This window comes from Kryptolebias marmoratus, linkage group LG19, assembly GCF_001649575.2.
Source record: "Kryptolebias marmoratus isolate JLee-2015 linkage group LG19, ASM164957v2, whole genome shotgun sequence".
Lineage (NCBI taxonomy): Eukaryota > Metazoa > Chordata > Actinopteri > Cyprinodontiformes > Rivulidae > Kryptolebias > Kryptolebias marmoratus.
Window position 1 is genome coordinate 12053833 of NC_051448.1, and position 18661 is coordinate 12072493.

Here is an 18661-nt window from a genome sequence, read left to right on the forward strand (position 1 = left end):
CCCCCCATGTATTCAAATTGTGGCTAAGAATGCCCTCTAGTGTTGTGAAAATGCTAGCATGTACCTCTGAAAGGTGTTCATGTGTCTTCTGTAATAATCAACGGATGTATTTGTAATACTGTGAACACAATGAAGGACACAAAACAAGTGTCTGATTCTCTGCCTTCTCTCTCTCTCTCTCTCTCTCTCTTTAGGTACATTCGCACCATGTACCTTGGCATTCAAAGTCACCGGCAGAAGGAGAACCAGCGGCGCTTTTACTGGGCTATGATGTACGAGTATGCTGATGTCAACATGCTGCGACTGCTGGAGACCTTCTTAGAAAGTGCCCCTCAGTTGGTGCTGCAGCTCTGCATCATGATCCAGAGCAACAAAGCTGAGTGGCTGCAGTGTAAGGGGTTTCCTGAGGTTTTGCATGAGCAACACTTGATAATTTGCATGTAATTATAGCTATCTCTTCGTCTTGTTTTGCATTACATGTCATATTTAAGCTTTAGCCGCCGTGTGACGCTGAGTTGATTCCATTATCTACACCTAAAAATCCAATATGATGTCCACATATCTCTTTATTTACAGCGAGTGTCGTATCCGGTTTCCAGCATTCATCACCGCTGTTACTGAAACCACTTTTACAACTCCAGTTTCCTCATGCAATACAGTTCCCAGAGGACAGCAGTTCAATCATAACAAGTGATACCCTTCGTGGTCGGGGGTGCCTATAGAAATGCCATCAATACATTTGCTGAGAGGCTCCATGTTGCTGCTTTGCAGAATCCCCAATCATTTTTTATTCAGTAGCTTACTCCTCTGACATATTTGCTGTCTCTACCATTATAGATGTCTTAAGGAAACTGAATTGGTCCACTAAATGGAGATTGTGTTGACTGTATGATGTGCGATGATCTCAGTAATAACAGGACTTTCAAAGTTGTGATGGATTGCTTCGGCTGAAATAAAATGTTCTGTTTCCTGAGGTTAAGTTGAAACCATGTTTTGTTTGAGTCATACATTATAATAAAAAAGGGTCTTCTCCTCCAGTTTTAGATGTTTTGAGATCCATCCATCACTATGCAATGGTGCCTACTCGGTCATTTTCTGCTTTTCATCTATTTTTATGTCTCTGTTCATATTCCCAGGTCTTTCTGCCATGTCCTCCCTCCTGTCCCTGGCCTGGGTGCTAGCCTCATACCACAAACTCCTGCGTGACTCACGTGACGACAAGAAGAGCATGAGTTATCGAGGTGCCCTGGTGCATCTGTTCTGGCGCCTTTTTACCATCTCTTCACGGGTGCTCTCCTTTGCCCTTTTTGCCTCTGTTTTCCACATCTACTTTGGCATTTTTGTGGTGCTCCATTGGTGCGCCATGGCTTTCTGGGTCATCCATGGTGGCACCGACTTTTGCATGTCCAAATGGGAGGAAGTACTGTTCAACATGGTGGTGGGCGTGGTTTATGTCTTCTGTTGGTTCAATGTACGTGAGGGCCGGACGTGGTACAGAATGGTGGCCTATTACACAGTGGTACTGTTAGAGAACGCCATCCTAACCTCACTTTGGTATGCGTACCGCGACCCAGCCACCACTGACGCCTATGCCTCTTTTGCCATCTGTGGCGTTTTCCTGTGCTTTGCCTCAGGTGTAGCCTGCATGGTTCTCTATTATGGGGTTCTGCACCCCATGGGCCCCCGACTGAGGATGTTAGCCAGCTCCTGCTGTGCTGAGCTGCTGTGGGGGCTCCCTTTACCGCCTGAAGCTGAGCCAATGGCTCCTACTCCAGGGCCTCGTGGATCTCAGGCCACCCCTACTCGAGGTGTGGCAGGGGAACACATGGAGTCAGATGAGACAGCAACAGACACCTGCCTTCCGGTTTTCCAAGTGAGGTCTACAGAGCCTGTAGATGCAGCCGGCAGGCCCATTCCGCCCGAGGGTCCCCTTATTAAAATAGATATGCCTAGAAAACGCTACCCTGCTTGGGATGCTCACTTTGTGGATCGGCGCCTGCGCAGGACCATAAATGTGCTGCAGTACATTAGCCCCAATGCGGTGGGCATCAGGTATAGGGACGGTCCACTTCTTTATGAACTCCTGCAGTATGAATCCTCCCTCTGAAGCCACCTCCTACAGTTCTGTCACCCACTTTTACACAGAATGATGCACATCTATTCCTTTCTTTTCTCTCCTCAGATGTTATCTCTTTCCGTTTGGCCACGGGCGCTTCAATTTTCTCGTTTTTAATCCATCGGTTTTCCTGCAAGATGTGTTTTGCCAACCAAAATCAGACGCTCTTACACGCATTTATGATTTATTTTTTGGGGGGGCATGAAATGGTACAGAGAGAAAATTATGAACGTTACAGTATCTTATTTGATACATATATATATATATATATATATATGCATAAATGTCTCATATAAATTTATCTACATTGATAAAAGAGGCTTCTATATGAGTGTGTAGATAACATATAAATGTTTCATTATGAAGTGAGTTAATGCATCATACTGTGTTGGTGATTCAACCTGTGGATACTTGTGAAGGGCATACTGTATGTCCCTGTGACATGGGACTGGTGCAAAGCCTAATGGGAATGACGGAGGAGCGTCTCAGAGGGAGCAGGTCTTTGCACATGCCAACATTTACTGCCATTGTGTATGTAAATCTTTGAAATATATGAAAATGTTTACTTAGTTCTTTTCCTGCGAATTAAAAAAGGGCAGTGACATATTGATCGCTGCTGTGCGAATTCCGAAAATGCAAAAGATGCGCCCAACAGAAGCAGTTCAAAGGGAATTTTCCCCTTGGTAAGCTTATTTGGTTCAAGAGCATCCTGGCTGTACTATTTTTGTTCCAAATCCTAAATCGAAACTGCTAATGCATCAGGAGAAAAAAAAAACAGACTCAATGACCTTCAATTAGTTTCACCCACAAATTCTGTTCAAAAAGGGCAGACTGCTATCCAGTGGAAGCAGGCTGTAACTGCATGCCTTTCTGATAGTACAAAATTTTAAGACGACCTTTTAAGATTTAAAAATACAAATAAAACATGAAACAAGCACATTTTTCAATTTGATCAGTATACAAAATCAAAAGAAAAACATTCCAAAGACTTTTTAAAAAGACTTCAGTCGTTTATAAAAGAGTAGAAGAGTAGATTTGTGTGTTAATACCCCTTTTTTAACGTACAAAGACAGCCTTCAAGGAGTCCTCCACCATTCCCTTTTTAATCCTGGAAAGTATTGGCTTTTGCAGCCTCCTTATTTTCTTTAAAAAAAAATATTCTGCATTAATTAATAGTATACAATAGTAGGTGCAAAGACTTAAAATACGTTCTTGGGGGGGTGGGGTAAAAAAAATAGACAAATTTGAGATGATATTTCTATGCTGTTATATTTCAGTGTGTATTTGTGTCAACATTTATAGTCATTGACATAACTATATTTTGTCAAAACACACACTTTTTTACACAACAAATTGCTCCAGTATTAATACTCCTCAGCAAACATGGTGACAAAGAGGCGAAACCCCTTTAAGGGTGTACAAGGCGACTGTTCTGGAACCTGTGGGGCAGTTGAAACAAAGCCAAATCACATTGTACAGTACTGTCTTTGTAATTTATCCACTCCCATAAACCAGTTGAATGAGTCTGTGCAAAACGGCGTCATCTTATGGCCTACTGTGCAGCAGTTATAAACCTAAGTAATTCCCCTGGTTGAATATGTGTGAGCCCTCCTCCGCTAACACCCCAGGGACAAGCACAGATTCTTCTGTCTCTCAAACAACTATGAATATGAATATGTATAGATATATTATAATGTATGTATGTCTACATAAAATCATGCCTTCTAAGTCAAAAAAGCTTGACAAAAATTCCCACAGAGGGCTACTGAATACTTCATGAAAAAAATGAATGCGTTAAATACTTCAATTTTATCTATTTAATCGATGATTCATCTGAATATGTAATGTGTGTGTGTGTGTGTTTTCTTTTACATTGTAGTGATTAGCATGATTTTAGTACGAGGCATTAATAGAAAAGCACCCAACAGGGGATGCCCAAGAGCCCTTTACAACACAGAGACTCCTTTTTCCTGACTTACTAGTTTCTGCTTAGCTGTGGCCTCGTGTGCCTGCTAACATCGTACTGTAAAAGGCAGATTCTCTGTAAGTCCAGGGCAAAGGTGAAAGAGGGCTTTTTTTGCCAGGGATGGAAAAGAACACGAGGACAGAACCTGCTAAAGGGGCTGACAGATTTTTTGGAGTGACTCCTTGAGTGCTTGTGTGAGAAAGTCGTTTCTTGTACAACCTATATATATATATATATATATATATATTAAAAAAAGGGTGAACTGATGTGTCTACATGAGTGTCCTCAGCCCTTTGCCGTGGTTCTGTTCTCTCGCCGATTGTTCGCCTCCATCCTTGGTTGCTGCTCCGCCCTCTTCCCACCCCAACTCTACAGTGCTGGGCCTTGGCGCACTCCTGCGAAAACACTCTCACGCTCTCGGGTCGCTGAACGGCGAAGGTTGAGGCTGAATAAATGGAGATCCTGACATGAGAACTTGCAATGAGGTACACTGCCATAACTTAAGAGCCTCAATATCCAGGGTCTGCCACCATTCGGCTTAAGAGCGATGTTCAGCCCTGAGTAATTGAGAACTGAAGGGTCAGCTAGCACGGAGTAAACATCCAGCACACCAGATAGATACACGTCTGTATGCAAACAGCCAAGTTGCTCATTGTTTTATCATAGTAGCTAGACTAGTTCCTCTTGTTGTAGTTACGAAACAGCCATCCTAATAGTTAGCTATTGAGTGAATAATGATTTAATATTGTTAAACTAATAAAAAAAAACTAAGCAAAATAGCCAATACAGGGGTTCCTCAGGACCAACAACTAAGACCACTGACCAAGCTGACTCAGGGGTGTCTCAATGCAGTTCTCATTCCCAGGCATGTCCTCAAGGGTTTCCTTTTTTTTCCCCATAGCATAATAAACCCTGCACCACTCCTCAGCTAGGACTGTACCACTCGATTATGATTTGCATATTTTATTTTTCTTGGGGAATGGTTATCTGTTTTTAATTATTTGGGTTGGGCCAGTTTTTTTGTGGTAGTTGGCTGCCTTGCGCACAGTGCATCCTTTCTAAACACTGCTGACCTTTTCGAGAGATGGACGCATGTCCAAATCAGGTGCAAATACACTGTGATTCATTCTTTTTTTTTTTCTCTGTGTGTGTGTGTAATCGGGAGTGGGTGGGAAGGGGTGGAGGGGACAGAAGTATTAGATAAGATTAACTGGGCTGTGTTTAATTTAGCAGTGCTTGTTGTAAAATGCAGAGTATTTATGCTTGTGTAACTGTGTCATTGAAATAGAAGTGATGACAGTTTAATGGGTTTTAAGGTCTAGAAAGAGTCTTCATGTACAGCTCTGAATTTATATGAAACATACAATATATTTTATGTATTTTTACAGAACAAACACCACTTTGCCACCTTCTGTAACCAATGATCAGTCCGAAGCCAGTTAGCATGTGTTTTTTTTTTTTTTAATCTTCAAATTATACACGGGTCTCAAGAGCTAAGCTACAGATAACGGAGTGGAAGGAGTGTCTAAACTGTGTAAGGGAGTATTCAGGTTGCTACACCTCACCTCATACCATAACCAAGGTTCGCAAAGAAACCCCCCTACAGAGAACTGCCTCAGTCAGGTTTACTTGCCCCGTGTTAACACCTCTTCATAGCCAAAACACACAGCAAGACCGTTTGAACAGCAAGCTTGTTCGCCTCAGTCCTTGTTGTGCCTTGTTACTTTGGGTGCTTCGATCCAGCCATGGCAGCCAGGTCCGCAAACAACAATGCCAGCGTCTTTCTTTACTTGTTTTTATGTGCCAACGCGCTCACCGAGACGACGACGACGAAAACCAAACAACACTGTCTCCCCCATACCAGTTCAAGCCAAGTTCTCAGTTCTGTCCGCTTACACCTCAGTGAACAGTGCTTTATTTCAGTGCTACAGTTTCGCTCACGATGTCGTAGGCGTGGGGGGGTTTGCACTGTTTCCTTGTTAGCGCAGAGCTTCACCGCCTGACCGAACAAAGCGAAGGGTTGTTTTTTTTTAATTGGTTTCGTCGAAGAGACAGGTAAAAAAAAAAAAAGCGAGGCAATACTGAACATCTTTACTTGAACGTCAGCTTCCTTATCTTCACTAGTCACCACAACCCCAGTTCATTGAGCGTGTTTCGGTTAGCCCAAAAGCATCACTTTTGGTTCGTTCGATGGAGAGTCCCAGAGTTTGATCAATGATTGTTTTGTACTTTTCTCTATGCCTTTACATCTTCTTCTGTCTTGCAATTATGAATAATTTGTACTGCCAAGAAGTCAACTTTCTGTGTCTGTGGTGTCTCGTGTGGAAAAAAAAAAAAAAGTACATCCTCCAGCCAAAACAGGAAGGCCTGAAGGTTTTATATAACAGAGAAGGAGCTGAAAAACCTGTGATGTTGCATTTTTGTTCGACTGGAATATTAAAACAGGCCTGAATATTTGTTCGCTTTTGGATGATCCTTGTCCTGATTCTCTTCCAACTCTTAGCACGTCTTTGGGACTCATTGCAAGGCGGCCCTCAACATTTAGCATGTAAGTGCTCTCATCGCCAAAACAGAAAGACCCTTTGGTTTCTTCGTTTTAATGTGTAGCAACAGGCCATTGTAGTGTTTGACCTGGGTTAAGTGTCTACCATCAGACTGACCGCAATGAAGGGGGGGCGGGCGTGGTACGTTCAGATGACAAATTGGTGCGTTTCTTTCTTTTTCACCTTTGTTTCATTTATATTTTCTGTTAAGAACCTGGTGCTGAAATAAAATAAACCAACATTTAAAAAAAAAAATAAAAAAAGGTGCTACCACTGTGGACTGCAGCGTCCATATTTTGGCTCTCTGAGAGCATAGCCTTCCGGTGAACTGAGACGGCCTGCACCCCCAAAAGAAAAACCCCTGCGGTCTCAGAATGCTCCACAAGCCACGCACCTCAAATCTACACCGTTTACAGCAGAGCTCAACTCTTAAAGGTGCCATTTTTTTTTGTTTTTCCGACCGTCACAAAAAACCAACAGGTACTCTAACTGCTTGAATAATGTTGATTTTACACATATATGATTTTATTTTGAAACGATTCAGTCTGCACTAGGATTTTTCTTTTCTTTTTTTTCTCTCTTTGAGGGAATGAAACTGGGAGCTGACAAAGCGTGTCCTTTTAGCAGAGGCACAGGAGCACAAATGTACTTCTGCTACTGGAATTTGGGTAAAAAAAGACATATATATAAATAGAAAAATATATATAGAGAACGTGATTTCTGTGTTGTAAATTCCTGTCATCTATATGTCCTTTATCTGTGTGTATCTATTTATTTTTTCGTTGTTCTTGTAGAATTGGCTGTAATATTTTGTTTCAATATGAATTTGGTATTCCAGCAGAGCAACTACGTCATTCTAATTGAATTCGTTATCAAAGGTGTTGGGAAATATTGCTTTGTTTATATTCGATCAGTTTAGAGATTGTGTTAGCTTGTTGATGTGTTTCACAAATCCATCGAGATACTCCGTAGGGTACGACCGGTGAAGTGGGAGTAGTCCAAAAGTTGGCACAAAGCTAGAGAACAAATTTGCGACAAAATTTTTCAAACCATAATCCCTATGTTGTGATTGAAAAGATAAAATGAAGGATTTCTTTGTTGTTGTTGAATATAAAATGTAAGTAAATTGTTTTTGCCGAATCCCCGTTATTTAAAAAAAAAGGGAAACTGATGTCCAGTGTTGTACCTACGCCCTAGTTTTGGGAACAATATGAATATTATTATTAATAACATATGGTGCTACAGTTCTTTTTGTATGTTTTGGTTTTTAGATGAAAAAGAGAAATATTATGCTGACAATGTAATGTTAAGCCTTACTGTAGATTCATATATCAGACTATTCATCCCAGAAGAAAAAAATAAATATAGTATTTGAAAGTGTGATGCATCAGTCATTTTCTCCCCCCTCTCCCTTTTTGTGTCTCACTTTTTTTTGTCAAATGTGTATCATTTCATCCAGGCGGCTATTTCCCCAGCAGGAGTAACAAAGACATTTTTAAGTGACTGGATTTCTGCAGCGAGATTCTTTTTGAAACTATGTCAACAAACTGATATTAGGATCTAAATTGTCCCACATAAACAACAAAAGTGTAATTTATTTAAAACTATAGTACTTGTTGAAGTATTCAAAACAAACCAATGCTTTTATTTATTATTTTCTTCAATGTATTTTAATGTGGTTTGCAAGTGTTGTAGTTTTAACATGTCAAAGTTGCAGCAGTAAAGTGAGGAAAACAGATTTAAGGAAAGCAGATCACTTGATGTTTCTTTTATTCTCACATGATGCCCACTTGGATCACTACATGAAATTCTGTGGCTCAAGTTTAGCTTTACATTTGAATTTGAAGCTTTAAAGATCCCTAATATTAAAAAAATAGTTTGTATGAACTATAATTTGCTACTGAAAATATTTTTTTTACCCTTTTTTCAAAAAAAGCAGATGATTAAAAATATTAGAGAGGAAAAATGGCTATTATTTATCCAACCTTGTTGCAAAAACACACAAATTAGGAATAGTTTGTCACCTCCAAACTTTTAAGACATCTCTAACAGCACTGAAAATTATTTAGACCTCATTCACACCTGACATTAACATTCCTCCTGAGGGATGGTAAAAAAAAGAAAAAGTAGTCCAATCAGCTGTTGGCAGGTTAAAGAAAATTAAACAGCCATCCTTGGTAATACTCTTGTTTGTTTGGGGGTTTTTTTTTTTTTTTTGGCTAAAAGTTTGAATCAGAACAGTTTATTAGAATCCTTCTCAATAAAAAGGTTGAGATTGTATTAATCAGCGTGGATTAGCAGGATACAATGTGGTCAGCTTCCTTTTAGTTTAATTTTTATTCTGAATATTTTTAAAGCTGACTGGTCCCCCTGTGGTCACCGTTGTGTCAGTCACAGTCTGAGCAGGATCGTGTTGCATTATATTTACCTAAATAAACACAACCCCGATGTTATGTTCACAGTGAGGCTGTGTAAAACAGCTGATGGCTGCCAGCATCAGTGTTTCACTGCAGTGGATTTTTACAGGTTGAAATCTTCAGTCTTTGCTCTGACAGCTCTGTATAACCACAAATCATTAAATTCTACTTATCCCATCTCACATATGTTACGTAGTTAAGCGGGTAGTTGACATCCAGTCGCAAAAACATTTTGGGGGTACGCGTTTAATTTCCAGGTGTGAATGCTTTCAATCAGAGCTGCCCACTTGCAGTCAAAACGGATATGTTGATGCCAGGTCTGAACAGTGCCTTAGAGCCTTTAACCATCATTTAAGCTTCACCTGACTATTACTAACCTCATCTGAGCTAACTGTGACTGTGATGACTGATAAAAAGTCATCGAAAGTGTGAAAAAAAATGTCTTGACTGTTAAAGTATATTAAAATTATAAGTTTTTCCTTTAATGGGCGGACGAAACAGGCAAACCAAACAGGTAATATATAAAGAAATAAAAAGAGTGAACCGAATTTCATACGTCCGGTTACTTCTCAAGACTGCGCAGGAGCTCTGTAAAATATTCTTCTTTATTTTGGCTCGCGGGTTGTCACGCTGTAATCACTGGAAGCACCGCAGCAGCAGCAGCAGCAGCAGCAGCCTGTTTTGCTTTCAGCGTGATGATGCTGCGCCGCAGTTTAACGCCCAAAATGGCGGCACGATTGAAAAGTTTTCACTGTTTTCTTCGAGTTTGCCTCTCTGACAGAACGTCGCCTTAGTCGCTCCCGACACATGGGGTACGTCGGTTTTCGCGTAAATTAGCCGAAGGCCGACATTTCCCCGCGACAGAGGGGGAAAAAAGAAGAAAGGAGGGAGTTGGGATGGCGTTTGGCTCTCAGCATCTCCGTGGAAAAGGCGACGCTACGTTAGCCTAGCGAGCTAACCGCTGCCGGGATTCGTCTAAAAGCTGCGGCGCCAGCGTCTCGTCTCACCCGGACCTCCGAGCTGAAGTGACTATGAGGACGATAATCTTCGTGTAGACATGGAGGAAGATGTGAAAAAAGTAAAAAAGGTGGGTCGTGAGGTACTTTTAAATTTTTTTAGCAAGTTGGCCGCGTGCTAACTCGCTAGCTTCTGCCGGAGTAGGCTAGCTTCTAGCTAAATAAGTAGCCCACTGTTATTGGAAGTTTTAGCTGAAAAGCGGACACAGGTAGTTCGTTCACTTTACATTACCTGACAAGTCGGCTGTTTAATCGACTGACATTACCTTTACGGAAAAGGGGGAAACAGGGATATTAGAAGTAGCACATTAAGTGAATAAATGTGAGGAAGAGAATGTTTTAACTTGGGTTTGTCTCGGATCAGATTGGCTCCTTGAATGTTTATTATTCCTTATGAGCTGTCATTAAAATTAATGCTGTTTGCTTTGTTTGTTTTATAGTTCATCTTTATTGTGCTTTTGTCATCATTGCCCAGTGGTGCATTATTAATATATATATATATATATATATATATATATTTAAGAGTGAGGAAAATACCTGATATCATCATACTAGTGTTAGCTGAGAAACTAGTTTTTAATCAGTGTAATAACTCGTTTTGTCATGTGTGCTTTCAAAGACAGTGCCTATCAGTATATTAGTGGCATTATTATTAATAAAATGACTAGAGAATGAGCAGATGTGGGTTGTTCCAAACATGGTATCCTTTCATAGACACAAAATCTGTAGATACTGCCCACTGATTTGTGTTTTAAAATGGAAAATCATATTTATCATTGTCAATTTGGTGTGCTAGCAGACTCAGACTGATTAACTGAGTGTACATCTATATTAGTTCAAGATGGCCTCAGAAAATCCAAGAACTGCTGTGGCACCGGTCAGTTTTACAAGCGTTGAGCTCAAATTTGGTGTGGTAGTAGCTGCGAGTCACTCCCAACACATGCTAGGAGTGCCAACAGAGCTCGCAGTGTCGCACAGGATCGCACATAATGCTATTTTTAGATTTGACCAACTCTTCTCCTCATGAAACGATCTTAGCTTAAAACTCTGCGATGAAAGGTGGCGGGCAATATGCATTCCTTTAAGGAATGCTAGGTCTTTAATTTAAAACAGAACTTTCACAGAAAACCGTATTCTAGCCTGGAAGGTTTGTTGTGACAAGGAAATGTTTTTTGTTTTTTTCCCCCAGTAGTGATAAGCAACTTAAGGCGTTGACATAGTTTGAAAAGATATAATCTCCACTAACCTTTCCACTTTAATCATTTGTTCACATTTGTTGGTAGTCTGACCTATCTGTGGCTACAGCTTTGAAAAAAGTATTCTTGAATGATGCATTTGACAGATATGGTTAAAATAATCCCATTGTTTTTGCTTTGTTGGTAAAGTTGTTCTTTCAAGATGAACGCCCTCCCTGGAGGCAGTTCCTGTTTGTGCCACTAGGTGGTGATAGTGGATCACATTTGGCCTGGATGATTTTACACTACCTGAGTAGAAAGTTTAGGTTCAGCAGCTTTGCAATCTAATGACTTTTATTATATTTTTACAGCTAATTTTGTCCCTCTTGTCGGGAAACCTGTCACATTGCAGAAATATAAACTGTTATTTTTTCCAGGAATAGAAAGACATGAAAGCTGCCATCACTCACGTGCAACCAATCAAATTCCCCATCTCCAAAAACCTTATTGTAATCAACTTGACACATTTTTATTTCTATAAAAGGCCTGGGAAAATTATAGCACTTGACATTGGGACCAAAGTGGAAAACGGTTGTGGTTTTTAGGAGATTGAGTAAATAATATAGAAGTTAAAAGATTGATTGTGTTGTTTGGAGTGTCATGATTGGATTGATATTTTTGAGGCCTGCTGCAGAATATGGTCCAAGACAAGAAAATGTCTGGATCTCAGGTATTGTTGTTTTTTTTACTGTTGGAGTATGTGAGCTCATCTTATCTGGTATCAGCTTTCCTACATTGTTCTTGAGGGTTAGAGGTTTTCACCGGCACTTGTGTTGCATCACAAATAATCACTAGTTCATTTATTTATTTATTTTTTCATTATTTGCCAAACTACCAGGAAGTAAAACCCTTGTTGTTTTCTGTCACTCGAGTCTGTAGTCGAGGCTCTCCTAAGTCTCACGTTTCAGTCCAGTCCAGAGCTGTAAAATGTTAATGCACTTGCCTTTAGCCAGAGAGTACTGTTAAATAATGCAACGACCCCACAGTTTGTTCTGTAGTCTGAAGTTTGACCTAATGTCAGCACATCAGACGCAAACCAAGTTATAGGGCGATAGGTCCCCTGCCATTCACACTTGAGTTGCTTTGTCTGTGATAACGACAACATTCAGGCATTGACTCATTTTTTTTACTTTTACATTAACGTTCCTCTGGCTTCGTTTAGACGTGTTACTGAAAATGGCCGGAGTGAAATGACCAGCTGCTGCAGCACCATATTAGCCACGCATTAGGGAAGTGTTTTTTTTTTTTTAATGGCTCGTAGTCGAAAAGTGAAGGTGGTCGATCACGGTTTTTGCCCGTGCATGAGTTTGCCTGCCTGTTAGCAAATGATCTTGTGAACCATGGGACGAATTCTAATGAAACTCTCAAAGTAGTCATTACATCTACACGAGATTTAACTTTTGGAGTTGGTCTAATTGAAGATGGCTGCCACAGCTAATTGACATGAGCTGACACACAAATGGCGGTCAGTTTTAAAGGTCTTGAGCTAAAATCAGATGTGGTAGAAGCTGAGAGTTGTTCACAACACATACTTGACCGCAAGACAGTTTTGCATAAGGTCGTGCATAACGTTAATTTCAATGTTTGTTCAAAACGGCTACAAGTTCACTTGAATCTTACAAAATATTAAGGTAAACTAAAGTAACTCTGGTGTAATCCTGTTGTATGCATGTATGTAGCTGGTAACTTTGAATGACTTCCTGGTTTATTTACACTGACCTGTCGATTACGTGTCTGAATCGATAAACGCTCTGCTTCAGCTTGCCTCCACTGTTCACTTTGTTGACTCTGCAGGGTAAACGGCGTTTCAGACGTGACGCGTGCGGTTATAGTGCAGCAGAACGTACACAGCCTTCTGCTGCTGTGGTTTAGCTGCGTTGTCGACAGACTCTGAGCTGCAAAGTCCCGACAGAGAGAACGAGAGGCAGAAGAAGGCGCACGTGAAATCAATGTCGGACAATTGAAGCAGCGGGTTTCACGCCTGTAGTTTGTGTCCGTCGCTTGTGTCTGCCGACTAATTTTTCAAAACAACATGACACGTCTGCTGGAAAAAAACCAAGAAAAAAACAAAGTGTTGCAGCATTTAAAGAGCGTGTCATCACAGGAAGTTGTGGCTTGTTCCTTTCCTGTTCTTGTGCCTGAATGTAAAGTAAGCAGACACTTCCCTTCTGAGTTTTTTTTGGGGGGGTCACACCCCTCACATGTAACGCTTGGGTTTGCTCCTCGGTGTCAGTTGGCAGCTGTCGGTGCGCTCGAGCGGAGGCAGCAGGTGATAGTGCAGTCGGTGGGGCGGGATCCGTAGCCGCGCCGTCAGGTTGCTGTTGGTTAAAGCGACTAGCTGCCTGAGGGCTCATGGAGAGTGAGGTATGCTTTTTTTTTTTTAAACGGATGCTTTTTGTTGACGCTTAAAAAAAAACAAAAAAAAGACTTAAAAGCAGCAAAACAAGTAAATAATGACAACTAAATTGATGTGGATTCTTTAGAAGATTAACAATAGATTTTGTTTTTGTTTTTTTTTACGTCCGTGACAGCAATTAATGATTGAGGCGTTGTATTCTTTTTTTCAATTCTTTCTGTAAAATGCAGCATTCACAGTTGCCTTACGTTTGCTGATATTTGAGCAACACGCATAGAGAAACGTTGCCACCAGCGCAGTGAGGGGAAGCAGAAATGACAGAACACGAAGCAGCCGACAGAACTCAGACAATAACTTAAGTGCTGCATTTATAAAGGATAAACTTTGTCGTCAAACCTATAAAAGCAAATGGGATGTGTTGTGGATGTAAATACCTCTGCCTGCCTGTACGCAGACGTATGTAATTTATTTTCGCTTTAAGTTTATTGTCTGGTGATTTGTGCGTCTCTGCAGGCGGGAGAAGCGGGCATGGCTGTAAAAGCACAAGTTACTGCTGCTTTTTTTTTCTCCCCCGTAACTTTAGCTTTTATCTGCATTCTCCGTCTGCTTTCAATAGCCTGGTATCGTGGCTCCGTTCAAGCGAGTCTTCCTGAAAGGAGAGAAGGGGAGGGACAAGAAGGCCCAGGAGAAGGCCACGGAGCGCCGGGCCCTCCACACCTTCTCGCTGTCTCAGCCTGACCACTGCATTGACCCTGACATCCTGCTCAACGACTACATTGAGAAGGAAGTCAAAGTAAGTCTTGCTTAAACAAAAAATGGATGTGTGGTGATAATTTATTAATTTCATCCATTATGGTTTCATTGAGCACATCGCGACTTCAGTAAACGTCTAATTTTGTGCAACTGACACTAAAACCAGCAGTAATTAAAGCAGAAGAAGAGAAAAGAAGGGCACTGTTATGCACAGCAGCAAAATAATATGGTAAAGCTTTGTTTCTGTGTGAATTTCAGTGCAATATCTTTAAGTTAAAGTGTGTACACGTGTCGCTCCTTTCAGTACTTGGGGCAGCTGACATCAGTTCCAGGATACTTGAATCCATCAAGCAGGACAGAAGTCCTGCAGCTTATCGACAACGCGAGGGTACGTATGTGCTGGGAGGTAATCTTGTCCCCCCAGCTTGAGTTTTCTTTATTTTCTTTAAGCATTATTATTACTACATTGCTAACATCTCGATGGCAGAAACTGATTTTATTTATTCTTGCCTCCTTGGAATTTCTTTTTTCCCCCAGAAGTCCCATCAGTTGGCAGGCCAGCTGACGTCGGAGCAGGATGCAGTGGTAAGCTTGTCTGCCTACAACATCAAGCTTGTTTGGCGAGATGGCGAGGACATCATCCTGAGAGTGCCAATTCATGACATCGCTGCTGTCTCATACATCAGGGATGACTCTATTCACCTTGTGGTCATAAAAACAGGTAAAACAAAGGCTGTGGACACTGGATAATGGAGCCTCTAGTCAGGCTGTAACCTGTAAAGGGGATCTTTACCTAAAGTTCTGTGTTTTTTATACACGGCTTGTTGGTTAAAACGAGTGTTAAGAAAAATTTGACTGTTGATTTTTGAGGAACAAGCTCTAAAAATAATGCTTACATGTGCCCTAACTGTCCAATAAAATAACAGGGTTTGGGTTTCATATCTTGTATACTTTTGTGCTGAGGTAACGAGTTGACCTTTGACCTGTTGTTTTGTTTTTCAGCCCAGGAATCAGGAGGCTCTCCCTGTCCCAGCTCATGTCCCGATCTAAACAAATCCCAGACCCTGAGCTCCCTGTCGGAGAGCGGAGCCGTGCTCGTGGAGGTCTGCTGCCTGCTTGTCCTGGCAGTCGATAACAAGGTAATACATTACGATAAATGAGATTACATCCGGGGCTGACAGCAGTCACGATTGGATGAGTGAACGTTGGCTCTGAACCACCTGCAGTGGCGTTATATCAAACTGTAACCAAGACTCACCACAGAAAAGTTCAGTAAGACTGAGGGAGGCCAACAGTTACTGATAATTGAGATGATTTGGGCAAAACCACACTCATCAGGCTTTCTGAAGGATAAGGATCATTTTAAACAAAGTAACATAAAAGAGATCTAATTGTTGACGTCTTTATCTTCCAGGCTGCAGCGGAGGAGTTGTGCCTTTTGCTCAGTCAGGTATTTCAGATAGTTTACACAGAATCAACCATCGACTTCCTGGACAGAGCCATCTTTGATGGAGCTACAACACCTACCAGGCATCTTTCTTTGTACAGCGGTAAGGAGACATGCAGTCAGAACAGAAGACATAAACACTACAGACTTTTGCTGTGTTAGTTTAAAAGAAAAAATGTACTTTACTAATGTCAGTTCATGCCACATGTCTTCATATTTCACATCCATGGAGCCAGACTTTATTGTAATCTTTTAAAGTGATTAGCCAGGACTTTTAGAAAGCCCGAAGAAGTATTTCTCAAAACCAAGAAAGTCTGGCCCCTTGAAGGCAAAATATGAAGAAATAAGAAGCATTTTAAAATGTTTTGCACCGTACTGCCTTTTTTCAAATTTTGATTACATTGTGATACTTCTGTACTTTGGCATATTTGGAGTCTTATGTTCATAAGCTGATAAATTAAAAATGTAAACTTTTTTTTGGGCGGGGGGTTAATTTTCTAGATGACTCTTCAAGCAAAGTAGACGAGAAAGAAGCTTTTGAAGGAGAAGCCAGCTCCTTGTAAGTCCAGCATCAGTTTATCATTAGAGTTTTATATGGTTTCTAAGATTACTTTGTTGCTTACAAAGAATCTGTTCTGTTTAGTCCTTTCAAGACACCAGAAGGGAACTCTTCATCTGCATCCAGCCCTGCGTCTCCTCAGACGAAGCCGGCGATTGAAGGAGAGCTCAGCACCACCGCTGCAGAGCTGCTGCAGGACTACATGACAACAGTACAGTCCTGTTGTTCTCTGCGCTTCTATGTTCGAAGTTAAAATAGTGAAAGCACAAGTCAAACACTTTTTTTTTTTTTTTTTTTCCCTATCTAGTTGCGGACAAAGCTGTCATCCCAGGAGATCCAGCAGTTTGCCACTCTGCTCCACGAGTACAGAAACGGCGCCTCTATTCACGAGTTCTGCATTAATCTGCGACAGCTCTATGGGGACAGCAGGAAGTTCCTCCTACTTGGTACAGTTAATGTATTTTCTCTTAAGTAAACTGTTATAAAGATCCCACCATCGCGTCGAAATGTGCAATCTATCAAATGGCAGTCTGTTTGATTACTTGACACTAGAGGTCAGCGACTGATCAAAGATGCTCGCTGTATCAGGCATTGTTCCACATGAGATGTCTCAAACTCAATTAAGAATCAAACTAAAAGGATGATAAAACTAAAGCCAGATTGAACAGGTAAGTCTTGAGTTTGCTTTTACACGCATCAGGTAAAATCAGAACTTTTTCCAGAGGACCTGAGGGTCTGCAGGTCTGATAAATAGGTGTCTAAGACCATAAACAACATTAAAAACCAGTAAAAAAAGCGTGATATTTGATTGGTACATCTTACAGAGCAAAGAAAACATGATGCTCATGTTGTGCGTTTTAGTTCTAAGAGTCGTTTCTTGTCCCGGCAGGCCTGCGTCCCTTCATACCCGAGAAGGACAGCCAGCACTTTGAGAACTTCCTCGAGACCGTCGGCGTGAAGGACGGCCGAGGCATCATCACAGACAGCTTCGGCCGGTGCAAGCGCACGGCCAGCTCGGCCTCGGATTCCACCACCAACGGCAACGGCGCGGCGGGGGGGAGCGGCGACAGCACGGCCTCCGACGAGGGCCAGGACGCCTCCGAGGGCGACGAGTGGGACCGCATGATCACCGACATCAGTAACGACATCGAAGCCCTGGGCTGCAGCATGGACCAGGAGGCCGTGACGCCCTGACGCAGCAGAAAGGTGGCGGCATGAAACCACGGCCGCTCCTCGGACGAGCAGCAGGCGTGAGCTAAGCAGATCGGATGAAGGCGGTCCGCAGCACCAACCAAAGATCTGCTTAATTGTAATTTTCCTCTAATTGTCAAGAGGACGTTCCATACTCTTTCCACTCAAGAAAAGCCCGGACTTGTTACCGTGGAGTCAACAAACGCACTTAAGCAGAAATGATAGTTAACATGCAGTTTGTTGGCTTGTTTAGCATTTCAGATGGATTCTTAGCCCCTGATTTATTTTAAATTTTTTACAATAGTTTTATACTCATTTATTGGCAGCATCTGCCAGTGCTATGTGTAATGTAGCAAAGGTCTCCGGTCAGTGCAACAAAGACTCTGGAGAACCTGTCAGTGGGCTCTGCACGTGTTTTAAAAGACTGACATTTGTTCTTTTTGTGTAAGTCAATCAGCTTCAACCACCTGGAAAACGTTGGTTTTCTTCAGTAATTTCACATCGTGTTGCTGTGAAAGTGTAAGTTTGCTATGTTATGATTTTCTTCCTCAGTAAGACTCGTGTTCTGCTTCGTTTTACTATCGATCGTTAATCAGTGTTTATATTTTTCGCCTTATTCAAACTGACCCAGAGAATGCTGTACAAACAGAGTTGTGTTAGTTCCTAACAGCTGAGCGTGGGGTCTGCGTTTGACAGATCCACATCACGGATGGCCGACGTTCATTTCCTTTTTAGTATTTTTTTGGGTTAACATCATTCAGGTCATTTTATGTGTGACGTCATGTTTTGTTGTGCCTTTACACTGCAGTACTGCTGCCAACTGTCTGACACAGACAGCTCATCGGGAAACTGTAACTACAGTCGAGCAAGTTGTGGTTATTAAATAACAGATTATTTACACAAAACTGTATGTTTGTATTGCGAAACTTGCACGCTTTATGGGGTTGCATAAAACACTTGACTGTCCGTACACCTGGCTGCCGTGTCGTCGTGTGTTAGCTCGCAGTTTGAAGTGGAAATGACCTCATTGAGTTTGACTTTCAAAATCTCAAAATCCCCCCC

The 18661-nt window shown here is 41.5% G+C and overlaps 2 protein-coding genes across 3 annotated transcripts in view; both read left to right on the top strand.

Moving 5' to 3' along the window:
• Window positions 1-2934, top strand: part of xkr6b (XK, Kell blood group complex subunit-related family, member 6b) — a 60595-nt gene extending 57661 nt beyond the window's left edge. Inside the window, exons 2-3 of the mRNA XM_017427353.3 lie at window positions 195-391; window positions 1137-2934. Coding sequence (XP_017282842.1) covers window positions 195-391; window positions 1137-2107 — 1168 coding nt within the window. The 3' untranslated portion in view covers window positions 2108-2934. The remainder of the gene's footprint in view (window positions 1-194; window positions 392-1136) is intronic.
• Window positions 2935-9718: 6784 nt separating this feature from the next.
• Window positions 9719-18569, top strand: ccm2 (CCM2 scaffold protein). 2 transcript variants are annotated; one of them, XM_017427243.3, is made up of 10 exons: window positions 9719-10129; window positions 14266-14442; window positions 14707-14790; window positions 14940-15123; window positions 15405-15541; window positions 15817-15952; window positions 16351-16408; window positions 16493-16619; window positions 16716-16854; window positions 17298-18569. In XM_017427243.3, the coding sequence occupies exons 1-10, from the start codon at window positions 10100-10102 to the stop codon at window positions 17600-17602; spliced, it is 1377 nt and encodes a 458-aa protein (XP_017282732.1). In that variant the 5' UTR covers window positions 9719-10099; the 3' UTR covers window positions 17603-18569. The 2 variants fall into 2 exon arrangements, with proteins under 2 accessions (XP_017282732.1, XP_017282733.1); XM_017427244.3 differs by lacking the exon at window positions 9719-10129 and adding an exon at window positions 13510-13657.
• Window positions 18570-18661: the final 92 nt, after the last annotated feature.

Bases quoted from the DNA above. Each gene is read 5' to 3' on its own strand.
- ccm2 (XM_017427243.3), top strand. From the start codon at position 10,100: ATGGAGGAAGATGTGAAAAAAGTAAAAAAG. The intron at 10,130-14,265 runs GTGGGTCGTGAG...TGCTTTCAATAG, and splicing joins ATGTGAAAAAAGTAAAAAAG to CCTGGTATCGTGGCTCCGTT. The intron at 16,409-16,492 runs GTAAGTCCAGCA...TGTTCTGTTTAG, and splicing joins GAAGGAGAAGCCAGCTCCTT to TCCTTTCAAGACACCAGAAG.